This window comes from Hemitrygon akajei, chromosome 13, assembly GCF_048418815.1.
Source record: "Hemitrygon akajei chromosome 13, sHemAka1.3, whole genome shotgun sequence".
NCBI lineage: Eukaryota > Metazoa > Chordata > Chondrichthyes > Myliobatiformes > Dasyatidae > Hemitrygon > Hemitrygon akajei.
Window position 1 is genome coordinate 95,830,658 of NC_133136.1, and position 17,990 is coordinate 95,848,647.

General features: G+C 42.7%; 1 protein-coding gene across 24 annotated transcripts in view; it reads left to right on the forward strand.

Annotated features, from left to right (window-relative positions):
* ank2b (ankyrin 2b, neuronal) overlaps positions 1 to 17,990 on the forward strand; it is an 874,534-nt gene that overhangs the window by 818,082 nt on the left and 38,462 nt on the right. For all 24 annotated transcript variants that reach the window (XM_073065114.1, XM_073065112.1, XM_073065128.1 and 21 more), the window contains one exon: positions 13,038 to 13,169. In XM_073065114.1, coding sequence (XP_072921215.1) covers positions 13,038 to 13,169 — 132 coding nt within the window. The remainder of the gene's footprint in view (positions 1 to 13,037; positions 13,170 to 17,990) is intronic.

The window sequence follows — 17,990 nt, forward strand, 5'->3', positions numbered from 1 at the left end:
TGGTGCTGGACCACAGAATAGGGAGTTTGTAGAGTGCCTACGGGATGCATTCTTGGAACAGCTTGTACGAGAGCCGACCAAGGACAAGACTATTCTGGATTTAGTGTTATGTAATGAACAGGATTTGATAAGCGATCTTGCAGTAAAGGAGCCATTAGGAGGTAGTGATCATAATATGATAAGTTTTTATCTGCAATTTGAGAAGGATAAGGGCAGCTTGGAGGTGTCAGTGTTACAGTTGAACAAAGGAGACTATGAAGCCATGAGGGAGGAGCTGGCCAAAGTTGACTGGACGGGTAGCCTAGCAGAAAAGACAGTGGAACAGCAATGGCAGGTATTCTTGGGAATAATGCACAAGGTGCAAAATCAGTTCATCCCCCGGAGAAGGAAGGATTCAAAGGGGGGAAAGGGGCCACAGCGGTTGACAAAGGAAGTCAGAGATTGCATAGCATTAAAAAAAAGGAAATATGACAGAGCTAAGGTGAGTGGGAGGACAGATGACTGGGAAATTTTTAAGGAACAACAGAACTTAACTAAAAAGGCAATACGGGGAGAAAAAATGAGGTACGAACGCAAGCTAGCCAGGAATATAAAGGAGGATAGCAAAAGCTTTTTTAGGTATGTGAAGAGAAAGAAGATAGTTAAGAACAATGTTGGGCCCTTGAAGAATGAATTGGGTGAAATTGTTATGGGAAACAGAGAAATGGCAGAAGAATTTAATAAGTACTTTAGATCTGTCTTCACTAGGGAAGACACAAGCAATCTCCCAGATGTATGGATGGGCCAAGGACATAGGGTAACAGAGGAAATGAAACAGATTGACATTAGGGAGGAAACGGTGATGAGTAGACTGATGGGACTGAAGGCTGACAAATCCCCAGGTCCAGATGGTCTGCATCCTAGGGTACTAAAGGAGATGGCCCCAGAAATTGCGGATTCATTGGCAATCATTTTCCAATGTTCCTTAGATTCAGGATCAGTTCCTGAGGATTGGAGAATGGCTAATGTTATCCCACTTTTTAAGAAAGGAGGGAGGGAGAAAACAGAGAACTATCGTCCTGTCAGCCTAACATCAGTAGTGGGGAAGATGCTAGAGTCCATTATTAAAGATGAAATAGTGGCATATCTAGATAGCAGTGATAGGATTGGGCCGAGCCAGCGAAAATCATGCTTGACTAATCTATTGGAGTTTTTCGAGGATGTAACCAGGAAGTTAGATGGGGGAAATCCAGTGGATGTAGTGTACCTTGATTTTCAGAAGGCAGTTGATAAGGTCCCACATAGGAGATTGGTGGGTAAAATCAGAGCTCATGGCATTGGGGGGAAGATATTGACATGGATAGAAAACTGGTTGGCAGATAGAAAGCAAAGGGTAGCGGTGAATGGGTGTTTCTCGGAATGGCAGGTGGTGACTAGTGGGGTGCCACAGGGCTCGGTATTGGGACCACAACTGTTTACAATTTACATCAATGATTTAGATGAAGGCATTGAGAATAACATCAGCAAGTTTGCTGATACTAAGCTGGGTGGCAGTGTGACACGTGATGAGGATGTTAGGAGAATTCAGGGTGATTTGGATAGGCTGAGTGAGTGGACAGATACTTGGCAGATGATGTTTAATGTGAATAAGTGTGAGGTTATCCACTTTAGGAGTAAGAACAGGAAGGCAGATTATTATCTAAGTGGTGTAGAGTTAGGTAAGGGAGAAATACAAAGAGATCTAGGAGTCCTTGTTCATCAGTCACTGAAGGTGAATGAGCAAGTGCAGCAGGCAATAAAGAAGGCTAATGGAATGTTGGCCTTTATTACAAAGGGAATTGAGTACAAGAGCAAGGAAATCCTTTTGCATTTGTACAGGGCCCTGGTGAGACCACACCTGGAGTATTGTGTACAGTTTTGGTCTCCAGGGTTAAGGAAGGACTTCCTGGCTATAGAGGAAGTGCAGCGTAGATTCACAAGGTTAATTCCTGGGATGTCTGGACTGTCTTACGCAGAGAGGTTAGAGAGACTGGGCTTGTATACGCTGGAATTAAGGAGATTGAGAGGGGATCTGATTGCAACATAAGATTATTAAGGGATTGGACAAGATAGAGGTAGGAAATATGTTCCAGATGCTGGGAGAGTCCAGTACCAGAGGGCATGGTTTGAGAATAAGGGGTAGGTCATTTAGGACAGAGTTAAGGAAAAACTTCTTCTCCCAGAGAGTTGTGGGGGTCTGGAATGCACTGCCTCGGAAAGCAGTGGAGGCCAATTCTCTGGATGCTTTCAAGAAGGAGCTAGATAGGTATCTTATGGATAGGGGAATCAAGGGATATGGGGACAAGGCAGGAACCGCGTATTGATAGTAGATAATCGCCATGATCTCAAAATGGCAGTGCAGGCTCAAAGGGCCGAATGGTCTACTTCTGCACCTATTGTCTATTTTGTAAAGGTTAATTGGTTGAGTCTTTGGTAAGGAAGGCAAATGCTAAGTTAGCATTCATTTCAAGAGGACTAGAATATAAAAGCAATGATTTAATGTTGAGACTCTATAAAGCACTGGTGAGGCCTCACTTGGAATATTGTGAGCAGTTTTGGCCCCCTATCTCAGAAAGGATTTGCTGAAACTGAGGAGGGTTCAATGGAGTTTTACGAAAATGATTCCTGGATTGAATGGCTTGTCAAATAAAGAGTGTTTGATGGCTCTGGGCCTGTATTCACTGGAATTCAGAAGAATGAGGGGTGACCTCATTGAAACCTATTGAATGGTGAAAGAGCATGATAGAGGGGCTGTAGAAAGGATGTTTCCTATCATGGGAGAGTCTAAGACCAGAGGACACAACCTCAAAGTAGAGGGGTCATTCTATTAGAACAGAGATGAGGAGGTATTTCTTTAGCCAGAGAATGGTGAATCTCTGAAATTCTGAAATGGAGCCTAACTCATGTATATTTTAGGCAGAGGTTGATAGATTATTGATTTGTCAAGGTATGAAGGGATACAGGGGAGAAGGGGAGGCAGGAGATTGGAGCTGAGAGGAAAACTAGATCAGAATGATGAAATGGCGGAACTGCCTGATGGGCCAAATGGCCTAATTCTGCTCCTATATCTTAAGGTCTTATGATATAAAGATAGAACAATCAGTGACTCAACCTCAAAGTCACTTATAGTCACATGCATGGAAAAGAATGGTGTCAGTGTGGAGTTTGCATGTTCTCTGTCTGCGTGATTTTAGCCCTAAAGGTCCAGTGTTCTCCCACATCCCGAAGGTGTGTGGGCTGGTGATAGGAAATTGAATAACGTGTCATTGATGCAAATGGATACCTATAGATATCACGTATTTGTTGGAGGAGTATTCCAAAGGACTGCGTTCTGTGTTGTTTCTGTGACTTCATATATATAGTAAGTGTGGGATAATTAGCGATTAATTAATATAATGACCTATTGGAGCTGGAGGTCCTGTCAAGGTATTAAATGAACTGCAGTGCAGTCCTCATCCTGATTATCACCTTTGTGAGTAGGTACATGAAGTTGTGCGTCGAGCCTAAGTATGCAAATGCCAAGTGTCACCAGGTGTCAAATAAAATGATTCCAGGATGGAATGGCTTGTCATATGAAGAGTATTTGATGGCTCTGGGCCTGAATTCACTGGACTTCAGAAGAATGAGGATTAACCTAATGAAGCCTATCGAATGGTTATAGGCCTTGATAGAGTGGATTTGGAGAGGATGCTTCCTGTGGTGGGACAGTCTAAGACCTGAGGACACAGCCTCAAAATAGAAACATGTCTTTTTAGAATGGAAATGAGGCAGAATTTCTGTAGTTAGATCGTGGTAAATCTATAGAATTCTTTGCCACAGGCAGCTGTAGAGGCCTAGTCTTCATGTATATTTAAAGCAGAGTTTGATAGATTCTAGGTTGATCAGAGCATGAAGGGACTCTGGGGGAAGGCTGGAGTTTGGAGCTGAGAGGAAAATGGATCAGCCATGATGAAATGGTGGAGCTGTCTTAATGGGCCAGTGGCCTAAATCTGCTCCTATATCTTATGGTCTTATGGCATTATGGTCTTAATACTGGGAACTTTTTCACCCAGAAAGTGGGAAGTAGTGGAGACAGGTACAAGCTGAACATTTAAAAGCAAGTAAGACTATTCTAGATGGGAATCTTGGTGGTCATGGGCAATTGGGCTGAAGGCCTGTTCCCTCGCTGTGTGACTCTGGTAGAACTTCTAGAGCAAAGGCTCACGCTGTGAAGGGAACAAATAACTATACCTCAAAGCAATGCACACAAAATGCTGGCAGAACTCAGCAGGTCAGGCAGCATCTATGGAAATCAATAGATTGTCGACATTTCAGGCTGAGATCCTTCTTCAGGACTGTGAAGGAAGGAGAAAGATGCCTAAATAAAAAGGAGGAGGCTTGCTGGAAGGTGATAGGTAAAGCCAGGTGGGTGGAAAGTTCAAGGGTTGGAGAAGAAAGAATCTGATAGGAGCGGAGACTGGACAATAGGAGAAAGGGAAGGAGGAGGGGACTCAGGTGGAAGTAACAGGCAGGTGAAAAGAAGTAGAAAGTCAAAGTGGGGAATAGGAGGGGGTTGGGAATTAGTTTACTGGAAGGAGAAATTGATATTCATGGGGTCAGGTTGGAGGCTAACCAGACAGTACAGAACTATAAGATGTTGCTCCTCCACCCTGAAGATGGTCTCATCTTGGCTTGCCAAAATGCATCATCTTGCACTTTCAGGATGAAATTCCATCCTAGATGTTGACAATATTTGCTGTCTGATTAAAAAAAAACACTTCACACTACAAATGTGGTATTCTAAAAATGATTCCCATGATATTGATCATATTACCTTTTGTAGAAATAAAACTGACATAAAATGTAAATGAAAATCAGGAACCATGTACGAAATATTTACTAGGAAGTCAGGGATCACAGTTGCAAATGTCTGAATGCATAAACCATGTCTGATCACAAAACCCTGAAACCATTTATCTGCTAACCCATCAAACTGCCCAGATCATTCCTGATATTCACCCCAGCCACGGTAAAAGTGCCCCAGATTGCTAACTCCCAAACCTCTAACCCAGCACTCCTCATGTACCAAGCAATTTTTGATAACTGTATTTCCTATAACTGTTGACACACACCCTGCATACCAATCACATTTTTCCTGACTCAGTCTAATCACTACAACTTCTGCTAACTCCCTTTCTTCCCAGCAATCTCCAGCAGCTGATCACTCCAATTTCTCTACTAACTGACAGATACTGATAAATCATTCTTGCTTATTTGGAATTATGCTTTGCCTTGTATAAAGACATGTTCATGCCCACAACCAAATATCCCAGCAATAGTCCTAGTCATAGAGTCAGAGTCCACCACATTGGCGGTCACCAGTGAAACCTATTACAGTGTATTAATTCCATCTTCCAGTACTTGTATGTGCCTGTTAGAATAAAAGGCAAGGATAATGTGTTTTAGGACCCTTGGTTTTTGAGAGATCTGAATGCCTGGTTAAGGAGAGAAGGTGTATAGCAGGTAGGAATAAATAAAGAACTTGAAGAGTATAAGAAATGCAAGACAACATTGAAGAAAGAAATCAGGAGAGCAAAAAGAAGGTATGAGATTGCTCATGCAGACGATGTGAAGGAGAATCCTAAAGGCCTACAGAAGGTAGAAAATGCATGCGCAAAGGGCAAGTTATAGTAGTCATGGTGGATTTCAATGTGCAGGTAGATTGGTGCTGGAACTGAAGAGGGAGAGCTTCTAGAATGCCAATGAGATGAGATGGCTTTTTAGATCAGTTCATGGTTGAGCCCATAAGGGGATCAGCTATTCTAAGCTGGATGCTGTGTAATAAGCTGGAATTGATTATAGAGCTTAAGGTTTAAAAAAAACCTTTAGGGGAGGGTGATCATAATATGATAGAATTCACCCTGACATTGAGAAGGAGAAGATAAACCAGATGTATCAGTATTACTGTGGAGTAAAGAGAATTACATAGTCATGAAAGAGGGAGATGGCCAAAATTGATTGGGTAAAAACTCTGGTAGGGGTGACAGAAGAGTAGCAATAGCGGGAAAATGAATTATCATTCATTTCCCAAATCTAGATTCCATCTGCCACTTTGTTGCTGATTCTTCCAATGTGTCTAAGTCCTACTGTAATTACATTGCCCCCTCAGCACTCCTCCACCTATCTTCGTATCATCCGCAAATTTTGCCACAAAGCCATTAATTCCATTATCCAAATCATTGACAAACAATGTGAAAAGTAGCTGTCCCAATACTGACTCCTGAGGAACACCACTAGTCACTGGCAGCCAACCAGAAAAAGCCCCGTTATTCCCACTTGCTGCTTCCTGCCTGTCAGCCATTCCTCTATTGATGCCAGTACCTTACCTGTAACGCCACAGGATTTTATATTGTTAAGTAGTCTTATCAAATGCCTTCTGAAAATCCAAGTATATGACATCACTACCTCTTTTTTGTCTACTCTGCTTGTTACTTCCTCGAAAAACTCTTAACAGATTTGTCAGACAGATGTCCCTTTACAGAAACCATTCTGACTTTGACTTATTTTATCATTAGTCTCCAGACCTCAAAACCTCATCCTTAATAATAGACTCCAACACTTTCCCAATCACTGAGGTTAGGCTAACTGGCTTATAATTTCCTTTCTTTTGCCTTCCTCTCTTCTTAAAGAGTGGAGTGACATTTACAATCTGCCAGTCCTCCAGGACCATGCCAGAGTCAAGTGATTCTTGTAAGATCATGACCAATGCATCTGCTATCCCTTCAGCAACTTCTCAGGACACTGGGATGTTGTCCATCTGGCAAGGTGACTTATCCACCTTAAGATCATTCAGTTCTTCTAGCACTCTTTCCTTTGTAATAGTAATAAGACCATAAGCCATAGCAATGGCACTCACTCCTGCTCTCTGACACTCATAGACCTCTGGCACACTGATAGTGTCTTCCTTAGTGAAGACAATTGCAAAGTACCCGTTAAGGTCATCTGTCATTTCTTTGTCACCCATTACTACCTCACTAGCATTATTTTCCAGTGATCCAATATCAATTCTCACCTCCCTTTCATTCTTTATTGAATGGGAAAAAAACTTTTAAGCATCCTGCTTTATATTATTAGCTAGATTGCTGTCATATTTCGTTTTCTCCCTTATAGCTTAGTCAGTCACCTTTTGTTAGATTTTAAAAGCTTCTCAATCATATGACTTCCCACTCACGTTTGCTTCCTTATATGCTCTTTCCTTGGTTTTTATGTAGTCCTTAACTTCCCTTGTTAGCCACGGTTGCCTAACCCTGCCATTTGTGAACAATTTCTTCTGTGGGACATATCTAGCCTTGTGAACTATTCCCGGAAACTTCAGCCACCTGTGTTCTACCATCTTCCCTGCAGTATCCTCCTCCAATCCACCTGGGCAAGCTCCTCTCTCATACCTCTGTAATTCCCTTTATTCCATTGTGATACTGATACATGTGACTTGTGCTTTACCCTCTCAGATTGCAGAATGAATTAGATTATATAATGATAACTGTCTCCTAAGGGTTCCTTTACTTTAAGCTCCCTAATAAAATCTGGGTTATTACACAACACTCAATCTGCCTTTCCCTGAGTAGGCTCAAGCACAAGCTGCTCTAAAATGCCACCTTGTAGGCATTCAACAAATTCCCTCTCTTGCGACCCAACACCAACCTGATTTTCCGAATCCCCTTGCATATTGAAGTGCCCCATTACAATTGTGTCATTACCCTTATTACATACCTTTTCCAGCTCCCTTTGCAATCTCAACCCCACATCTTGGCTACTATTAGAGACCTATATATGCTTCCCATAATGGTTATTTTCACCCCTGCAGTTTCTTAATTCCACCCACAAAGATTCAACATTCTCTAACCCTATGTCACCTCTTTCTAAAGATGTAATTCCATCTCCTTTTACACTACATTGATAACTACATTGGTGCTGTTTCCTTCTCCCATGCTAAGCTTGTTGACTTTATCATCTTGCTTCCATCTTCCACCCTGCCCTCAAATTTACTTGGTCCATTTCCAACACCCCCTTCTCTTTTTCAATCTCTCTGTCTCTGGAGACAGTGTATCTACTGATAACTTTTATAAACCCATTAATTCTCACAGCTACCTGAACTATATCTCTTCCCACCTTGTCACTTGTAAAAATGCCATCTTCTTCCCTCAGTTTCTCCATCCCCACCACATCTGCTCTTAGGATGTGGCTTTTCATTCCATAATGAAAGAGATGTCCTCCACATTCAAAGAAAGAGTCTTTCCTTCCTCCACCATTAATGCGGCCCTTAACCCTATCTCTTCCATTCCATGCATGTCTGGCTTCTCCCCATTCTCCTGTCACCACACCAGGGATAGGGTTTCTTTTGTTCTCACCTTCCACCACACTAGCTTCCATGTCCAGCATGCATTTCTCCATAACTTCCACCATCTCCTACAGGATCACAACACTTAAGACATCTTTCCCTTCCCCCGCCCCCCCCCCACTTACTGTTTTCTGGGGGGATCGCTCCCTACGTGAATCACTTGTCCATACATCCCTCCCCACTGATCTTTCTCCTGGCATTTATCCTTGTAAACTGAACAAGTGCCCCTACATCTTCTTCCTCACTGCCATTCAGGGCCCCAAACAATCCTTCCAGGTGAGGCAACACCTTAACTGTGAGTCTTTTGTGGTCATCTACCAATGCTCGTGATGGGACTTCTTGTATATTGGTGAAACCCAATGCAGATTGGGAGACCATTTTCCCAAGCACCTATGCTCCATCTGCCAAAAAAGTAGGATCTCTTGGTAGCCACACATTTCAATTCTATTTCCCATTCCCACTCTGACATGTGGCCTCTGCTACTGCCACGATGAGGCCACACTCCAGTTGGAGGAACAACACCTTATATTCCATCTGGGTAGCCTCCAATCTGATGGCATGAATATTGATTTCTTGAACCATTCCCCATTCCTGTTTCCCTCTCTCACCTTCTCTTTACCTGCCCATCACCTCTCGATGGTGCTTCTCCTTCCTTTTCTTCCACGGTTTTCTACCCTCTCTTCCTCCTCCAGCCCTTTATCTCTTTCACCAGTCAATTTTCCAGCTCTTTCCTTCACCCTCATCCCTCTCTCCTTGTTTCACCTATCACCTACCACATTGTACTTCTTCCTCCCTTCCACCTACCTTCTTGCCCTGATCTCATCTTTTTATCCAGTCCTAATGAGAGGTCTCAACCTGCAGCGCAGACTGTTTATTCCTTTCTGTAGATGCTGCCTGGCCTGCTGAGTTCCTCCATTATTTTGTGTATGTTACTAAAAAATGGCAGATGGAATCTGGGAGGACTAACAAGAGTAGGTCTTGCACATTGAGTGGTTGGGCACTCAGAAATGAGGAAAGACAAAGGGATCTGGGATTACAGGTTTATAGTTCATTGAAAGTGCTTCATAAAGAAAGCTTTTGGCACATTGGCCTTCATAGATCAAAGTACTGAGTACAGGTGTTGGGATGTTATGTTGAAGTTGTATGAGACATTGTTGAGGCCTAATATGGAGTACTGTGTGCAGTTTTGGCCTCCCACTTACAGGAAAGACATAAATAAGGTTGAAAGAGCATAGAGAAAGTTTACAAGGATGTTGCTGGGACTGGAGAACCTGGGTTGTAAGGAAAGATTGAATAGGTTTGAATTTTATTCCCTAGAACATAGAAGATTGAGGAGAGATTTGATAAATGTATACAAAATTATGAGGGGTATAGATAGGGTAAATGCAAGAAGGCTTTTTCCACTGAGGTTAATGTACAAGTAGAGGTCATGGTTTAAAGATGAAATGTTTAAGGGAAACGCGAGGGGAATTTTCTGTTAGAGGGTGGTGAGAGTGTGGACCAAGCTGCCAGTGCAAGTGGTGGAAGTGATTTCAATTTGAACATTGAAGAGAAGTTCTCATAAACTGTTTAACTCACTCACAAACTAACTATAAACCGAAATACAAAGTACATGCTACAGTCCATGTTCCAAGCCTACACTGGAAGCACACCCTAAATTTTTCTACACTACATTGATAACTGCATTAGTGTTGCTTTCGGCACCTAAGATGAACTTATTAATTACATCATCTTTGTCCCATCTTCCACTTGCCTTCAAATTTACTTGATCCATCTCTGAAATCTCTTTCCACTTTCTCCACCTCTCTGTGTCTGTCTCTGGAGACAGACTGTGTATTGATATCTTTTATATACATACTGATTCTTACAGCGTGTTTGAACATATCTGTTTGCACCACGTCGCTTATAAAAATGCTGCCCCCTTTTCTCTTATTTTCCATCTCTACTGGATGAAGTTTTCCATTCCAGAACATCTGAGGCGTCCTCCGTTTTCAAAGAAAGTGGTTTCTTTTTTACCATCAATGCTGCCCTCATTCACATCTCCTCCATTTTCCGCACATGGCCTCATCCCATCCTCCTGCCACCATAACAGGAATAGGGTTCCCCTTGTCCTTACCTACCACCCCACGATCTTCCATATCTAGCATATTATTCTCCTTAACTGCACCTTAGGGTTCTGAAAGAGGTAGCATTAGAGATTATGGTGGCATTAGAAATGATCTTTCAAAAATCATTGGACTCTGGCAAGGTGCTAGAGGACTGGAAAATTGCAAATGTTACTCCACTCTTTAAAAAAGGAGGAAGGCAAAAGAAAAGAAGTAATAGACCAGTTCACCTGACCTCAGTGGTTGAGAAGATGTCAGGAGAAGGAAGGGGAATAGACAGAATGAGCAGAGCACCCCTGTGGCCATTCCCATCAATAATAAGTATACCGTTTTGGATACTACTGGTGGGGATGACCTACCAGGGACAAGTTGCAATGGTTGTATCTCTGGCACCGAGACTGGACCCTCAGCTCAGAAGGGAAGGAGGGAAAAGAAGAGAGCAGTAGTGATAGGGGATTCAATAGTTAGAGGGACAGATAAGAGGTTCTCTGGAAGAGATCGAGAATCCCGGGTGGTCTGTTGCCTCCCTGGTACCAGGGTCCGTAATCGATTTCTCAGTATTCTCAAGAGGGAGGGTGAGCAGCCAGATGTTGTAGTCCATGTAGGGACCAATGACATGGTTAAGAAGAAGGAGGAGGTCCTGCAAAGAAAATGTAGGGAGTTAGGTGCAAAGTTAAAGGACAGGACCTCCAGGGTTGCAATCTCAGGATTGCTACCCGTGCCACATGCTAGTGAGGCTAGAAATAGGAAGATAATCCAATCCAAGATGGCGGCGCGACACAGCTTGCAGCAGCCACTCCGGAGCTGATTATCTGTTATTTGTGAAGTGGGGTGCCGTGCGCAATCATAATCGATTGAAAACGGATGTGGGAGCATGGAGGAACATCTGGAAATCTCCAGGAAGACCTTCTTTGTTGCTGCTGCTGCTGTGAGGTCTGGGACTCTGCTGGGAAGAACAGGCCCTCAGTCCTCGGGGTCGCGTTGCCAATGGCCGTTGGCGGGGCCGTCTTAATACGTTCAGCAGAAGATGGTGCTCGGAGAAGCTATGCCAGAGAGGATGGTCATTGGCTCGGAGGTTCGACAGACTCGGAATCCGCTGCGGTCAGGTCGCTTTCGGTGTGTGCTGCGTCTGCGAGGCTGGGTTCAACAGAGCTTTCGTTGTGCGCTGTGTCTGCGAGGCTGAGTTGGGCGGCGCTGTGGAAGTCCATAGCGGGGGTATTCCCTTCTGCCGCCGGCGTGGGATGGCGAGTCTGTCAGGACCCTGGGGACTTGTGGAAACTGTGTTGTGATTTCTTTTGAACTTATAGTCCTTTAACCTCTTTGGACTATTTTTACCGTGCCCGTAGTCTGTTTTTTTTTTATCAATTATGCTATTGCTTGCACTGTTGTAACTATGTGGTTTTGTGCAGGTCTTGTAGCTTTAGTTTTTGGTCTTGTTTGTCTGGTGGTTTTGGAGCTCCTTTCTGGGAAACGCGCTAAGACGGTAGCGCGATATTAATACGCAGCAGCCTCTCCGGACTCTGGATTGGGGATTGCCAAACGTTACGTGGATTTTCTAGTGAAGTCTGTTTCGTCATATGCTTTTGTGATATCATTCTGGGGAAACTTGTCCCATTTTTTAACTGCATTGCATTTGTGGTTTCTAAATGACAATAAGCTGAATCTGAATCTGAATAATGCAGCTAAATACGTGGCTAAGGAGTTGGTGCAGGAGGGAGGGCTTCATGTTTCTGGACAATTGGGCCTTGTTCCAGGGAAGGTGGGACCTGTTGCACCTGAACTGGAGTGGGACTAACATCCTTGTGGGAAGGTTTGCTAGTGCTGCTCCGGGGGGGGTTTAAACTAGATTTTCAGGTGAAGGGAACCAAAGTGTTAGAGCAGATAGTGAAGTGGAGGAGGATAAAGGTCATGCGAGAGCTCAAGTATAGTGCATGGAGTAGAGCCAGATCTAGTATATAAGTTACCAAGTTATAAGCAACACTTCATCTTCCATCCTGGTAGCTTCCAATCTGAATGCATGAACATCAATTTCTCCAACTTCTGATAATTCCTCCCCTTTCCCCATCTCTCTTTTCCATTCCCCATCATGATTCCCCTTTTACCCCTTCTCATCACTTCCCTCTAGTGTCCCTCGTCCTTTCCTTTCTTCACTTATCCACTGACTGCTCATATAAGAGTCCACCTCCTTCAGCCCTTTACCTTCCTCCTATCACCTCCCAGCCTGTTACTTCATCACCCCTTTCCCACCACCCACTTTCCCCCTCACCTGGTTTCACCTATCACCTTCCAGTTTGTACTACTTCTGTTCACCCCTTTCTTATTTTGGGTTCTGTTCCCTTCTTTTCCAGTCCTGATGAAAGGCTTCAGCCCAAAATGCTGACTGCTTATTCCCCTCCATAGATACTCTCTGACTTGCTGAGTCCTCTAACATTTCATGTGTGTGTTGCTCAAGATTTATAGCATCTTCAGAATCTCTTGTGATTATGATACTTTTGTTATGAGGTTCCCATTTGTAAATCTGCCTTTTTTTTTATTAGAACTGGCCAGAGAACTGGATTTTAGTGAAGAGCAGATTCATCAGATCAGAATTGAAAACCCTAATTCTTTAGTGGACCAAAGCCAGGCACTTTTAAAATATTGGATGGAAAGAGATGGCAACTGTGCTTCAGGTAAGATGTACACTGTTTGAGTATTGTCGTAATGCAAGTTCGAATTTTGAAATCAGTGATAAAATGAATGTTCCATGACAAGCTATCCATGGGGTTTTCCACAGAGTTTAATGTGGCAGCACAGACATTAGGTTTCTTACCCAACATGATACCTTCATAAGGCACTGATAACAGTTGAATAGAGGCCAACAATTGTGCTGTGCTTGAAAACATCAGACTGGAGAATTTTCAATGATACACATAGATGTACCTCACAGTGCATTATTTATGTGGGTTGTGTTACAATGTCACTATGGAAAAGGATCTTGGCGATTGTAGGGATGACTTACAGCAGATTGAAAAGCTTGAGCATATAGACATTAAGAAAGAGGATGTGCTGGAGCTTTTGGAAAACATCAAATTGGATAAGTCGCCGGGACCGGACGAAATGTACCCCAGGCTACTGTGGGAGGCGAGGGAGGAGATTGCTGAGCCTCAGTGAGGATGGGAGAGATACTGAGGATTGGAGGGTTGCAGATGTTGTTCCCTTATTCAAGAAAGTGAGTAGAGATAGCCCAGGAAATTATAGACCAGTGAGTCTTACTTCAGTGGTTGGTAACTTGCTGGAAAAGATCCTAAGAGACAGGTTTTATGAATATTTGGAGCGGCATAATATGATTAGGAATAGTCAGCATGGCTTTGTCAAAGGCAGCTCGTGTCTTACGAGCCTGATTAAATTTTTTGAGGATGTGACTAAGCACATTGATGAAGGTAGAGCAGTAGATGTATTGTGTATGGATTTCAGCAAGGGATTTGATAAGGTACCCCATGCAAGGCTTATTGAGAAAGTAAGATGGCATGGGATCCAAGGGAACATTGCTTTGTGAATCCAGAACTGGCTTGCCCACAGAAGGCAAAGGGTGGTTATAGATGGGTCATATTTTGCATGGAGGTTGGTGACCAGTGGTGTGCCTCAGGGATCTGTTCTGGGACCCCTACTCTTTGTCATTTTTATAAATGACCTGGATGAGGAAGTGGAGGGATGAGTTAGTAGGTCAAATATGATGACCGAATATAGTATTAATGGTAAGATTCTTGGCAATGTGGAGGTTCAGAGGGATCTTGGGGTCCAAGTCCATAGGACACTCAAAGCTGCTGCACAGGTTGACTTTGTGGTTAAGAAAATCTTTGTGCATTGGCCTTCATCAATCATGGGATTGAATTTAGGAGCCAAGAGGTAATGTTGCAGCTATATAGAACCCTGGTCAGACCCCATTTGGAGTACTGTGCTCAGTTCTGGCCACCTCACTACAGGAAGGATGCAGAAACCATAGAAAGGGTGCAGAGGAGATTTACAAGGATGTTGCCTGGATTGGGAAGCATGCCTTATGAGAATAGGTTGAGTGAACGCGGCCTTTTCTCCTTGGAGTGACGGAGGATGAGAGGTGACCTGATAGAGGTGTATAAGATGATGAGAGGCATTGATTGTGTGGATAGTCAGAGGCTTTTTCCCAGGGCTGAGGTGACTAGCACGAGAGAGCACAGTTTTAAGATTCTTGGAAGTAGGTACAGAGCATATGTCAGAGGTAAGTTTTTTATGCAGAGAGAGGTGAGTGCATGGAATGGGCTGCTGGTAATGGTGGTGGAGGCAGATACAATAGGATCTTTTTTTTTTACAATATTTTTATTCAGAAGAAAAAAAAACAAGATTTACAGAGTGCAACACATAGATACATCTCAATATAACGTGTACATTCATATATTGTAATAAAATTGATCAAAATGTTATAGCATAACACATAAAGGTATACCACTCTGTAATCAAAAATTTAAAGATAAGGCATACATCATAAAAGAATTTTTTTATATTTAAAAAAGTCAACCCCCTACCAACTACCAAAGAAAAAAGCTGATGGATGACAATGGATAATTAGAAAAAAAAACATATTCACTTAAGAAGAGAAGATGAAAATATACTTAAAAGTCTGTGCACTGTTAAACTTTATAAATTGGAAAAGTAATTTAGGAAAAGTCCCCAAATATCATAAAAAGATTGTTTCAAATTTAAGACTGAGCAGCGGATCTTTTCTAAATTTAAATAAGACATAATATCACGTAGCCATTGAAGATGTGTAGGAGGGGTAGACTCCTTCCATTTAAGCAAGATTGCTCTTCTTGCTAAAAGAGAGGTAAAAACTAAAACCTATAGGTTAGGAGTATTTAAAGTTATATCTTCATTTGCAATAATACCAAACAAGGCAGTAAGGGGATTTGGGTCAAATTGGACCCTAAAAAGTTGAGAGAAGGTACGAAATACTTCCCGCCAAAACTTTTCAATTGTAGGGCAAAACCAAAACATATGAATTAAAGAGGCATCAGCAGAGTTGCATTTATTACGAAGTGGAGAAACATTCGGGTAAAAACTGGAGAGCTTCTGTTTAGAAATGTAAGCTCTATGAACCACTTTAAATTGTAGAAGAGAATGACGAGCACAGAAAGATGATTTATTAAACCGTTTAAGAATTTTATTCCATCTATCATCAGAAATCTGACAATTTAGGTCATCCTCCCAAGCTTTTTTTATTTTATCTAAAAAGTCTTGTCTAGAATCAATCAACAAGTTATAGATACTGGTAAAAGAAGCATTAACAAAAGGTTTTAAATTTAAAAGATCGTCCAATAAATTTTTATCAGGAACTATAGGAAAAGTAGCTAATTGGAAAAGTAGAAAATCTCTAATTTGAAGGTATCTGTAAAAATGTGTTTTTGGGAGTGCAAATTTATTTGATAATTGGTCAAATGAAGCAAGAGATCCTGAGATAAACAGGTCCCAAAAACACTTAATACCTAGTTCATCCCAATCTTTAAAGACTTTATCAGTCCTGGAAGGGATAAAAAAAAAATAATTAAGGAGAATGGGAGCTGATAATGAAAAATTCGCTAAACCAAAAAATTTTCTAAATTGAGACCAGAAATAGGATCTTTTAAGAGACTCCTGGACAGGTACATGGAGCTTAGAAAAATAGAGAGCTATTGGCAACTTTAGGTAATGGTAACTTTAGGTATTGGTAACTTTAGGTAGCAAGTACATGTTGGGCACAGCATTGTGGGCTAAAGGGCCTGTATTGTGCTGTAGGTTTCTGCGTTTCTATGTAAGCATCAATGAATAATTGATTACTAACCTGTTCGGATACTTATCCACTGCCCAAGGTTAAAAGGCAGGAGCGGTTCGCAACAGCGTAATAGAGCTTTGGCCAATTGGCATTTGGAATTGATTAGTAATAGCCAGTTAAAAGAAGGCAGATGCAAGCAAAGCGGCAATCGTCACAGTGGCCATCATCTCAGTGGATATGGTCAGAGTGGTGATCTAAGGCTTTAGCTCTTTGAGGCTTCAGCAAAGAGATGCTTCACTCAGCGAAAGCAAAGGAGAGCAAAGCTCAAACATTTTCATTCTCTTCTTCGTATCTGCTCAGCTCGGACTGTAGAGATGTCAGGTAAGATAATTGAATGTTCATCTTGTGGAATGTGGGAAGGCAGGGAGACCTCCAGTGTCTCTGACAACTACAACTGTGAGGAGTAAATCTAGCTGCAGCTTCTACCAAACAATGTTGAGTTGGAGCTGGAACTGGATGAACTCCAGGTCATTCGGGAGGCTGAGGGGTGATAGATAGGACATACAGAGAGGTAGTTACACCCGAGGTACAGGACACAGGAAACTGGGTGACAGTCAAAAAGGAGAATGGGTTTAAGGAGCTAGATAAGAATACCCCTGTGGTCATCCTCCTCAACAGCAGGCATATCACCTTGGGTGCTGTTGGGAAACAGGGAAAGATGGCCCAACTGAGGAATGTATCATTAGTTTCTAGCACTGAGTCTCGTCTGTGACTAGGAAGCAAAGGGGGTAAAAGAGGCATACTATGGTGATAGGGGATTCATTAGTTAGTCTGTGGGCAAGAATGAGATTCCTGGATGGAAGGTTGCCTCCTATGTGCCAGGGTCTGGGGTATCTTGGATCGAGTCCTCAGCGTTCTTTAGTGGGAGGGGGAACAGACAGAAGTCGTGGTCCATGAGATACCGATGACATGGGTAGGACAAGTGACAAGGTTCTGCATAAAGAGGTCAGGGAGTTAGGTGCTAAGTTAAAGGCCAGGACCTCCAGGGTTGTGATCTCAGAATTGCTACCCATGACACGTGCTAATGAGGCCAGAATGAGGAAGATTATACAGTTTAATACATGGCTAATGAGTTGCTGTAGGAGGGAGGACATAAGATTTTTGGATCATTGGGCTCTTTTCCAGCAAAGGTGGGACCAGTACAGATTTGACAGTTTGGACCAGAACTGGAGGCAGACTAAAATCCTTGTGGAAAGGTTTGTTGATGTTACATATTGGGGTTTAAACTAGAGTTGAAGGCATGATGTGAAGCAGAGTGCCAGAACAGTTAGTGGAGAGGATGTGGACGCAGATTCAGACAAAGTTCAGAATCAAAAGCTTGAGCATGGTGTGACAAATTGAAAAGGGTGAATACAGGACTGAAGGTGTTGTATCTGAATGTGTGCAGTGTATGGAATTAGGTTGTAGCAAGGTTGTAGGTTGGCAGCTATGATGTTCATACAAGAGTGGTGCAGTACTGTGTATGATACTCCTGTAGGAGTGGGGTGATGCTGTGTTGTACAATACGCCTGTAGGAGTGGGGTGATGCTGTGTTGTGCAATACGCCTGTAGGAGTGGGGTGATGCTGTGTTGTGCAATACGCCTGTAGGAGTGGGGTGATTGTTGCGTGGTGCCCATGTACGAATGGTGTGATACTGTGTTGTACAACACTCCTGTAGGAATGGTGTGA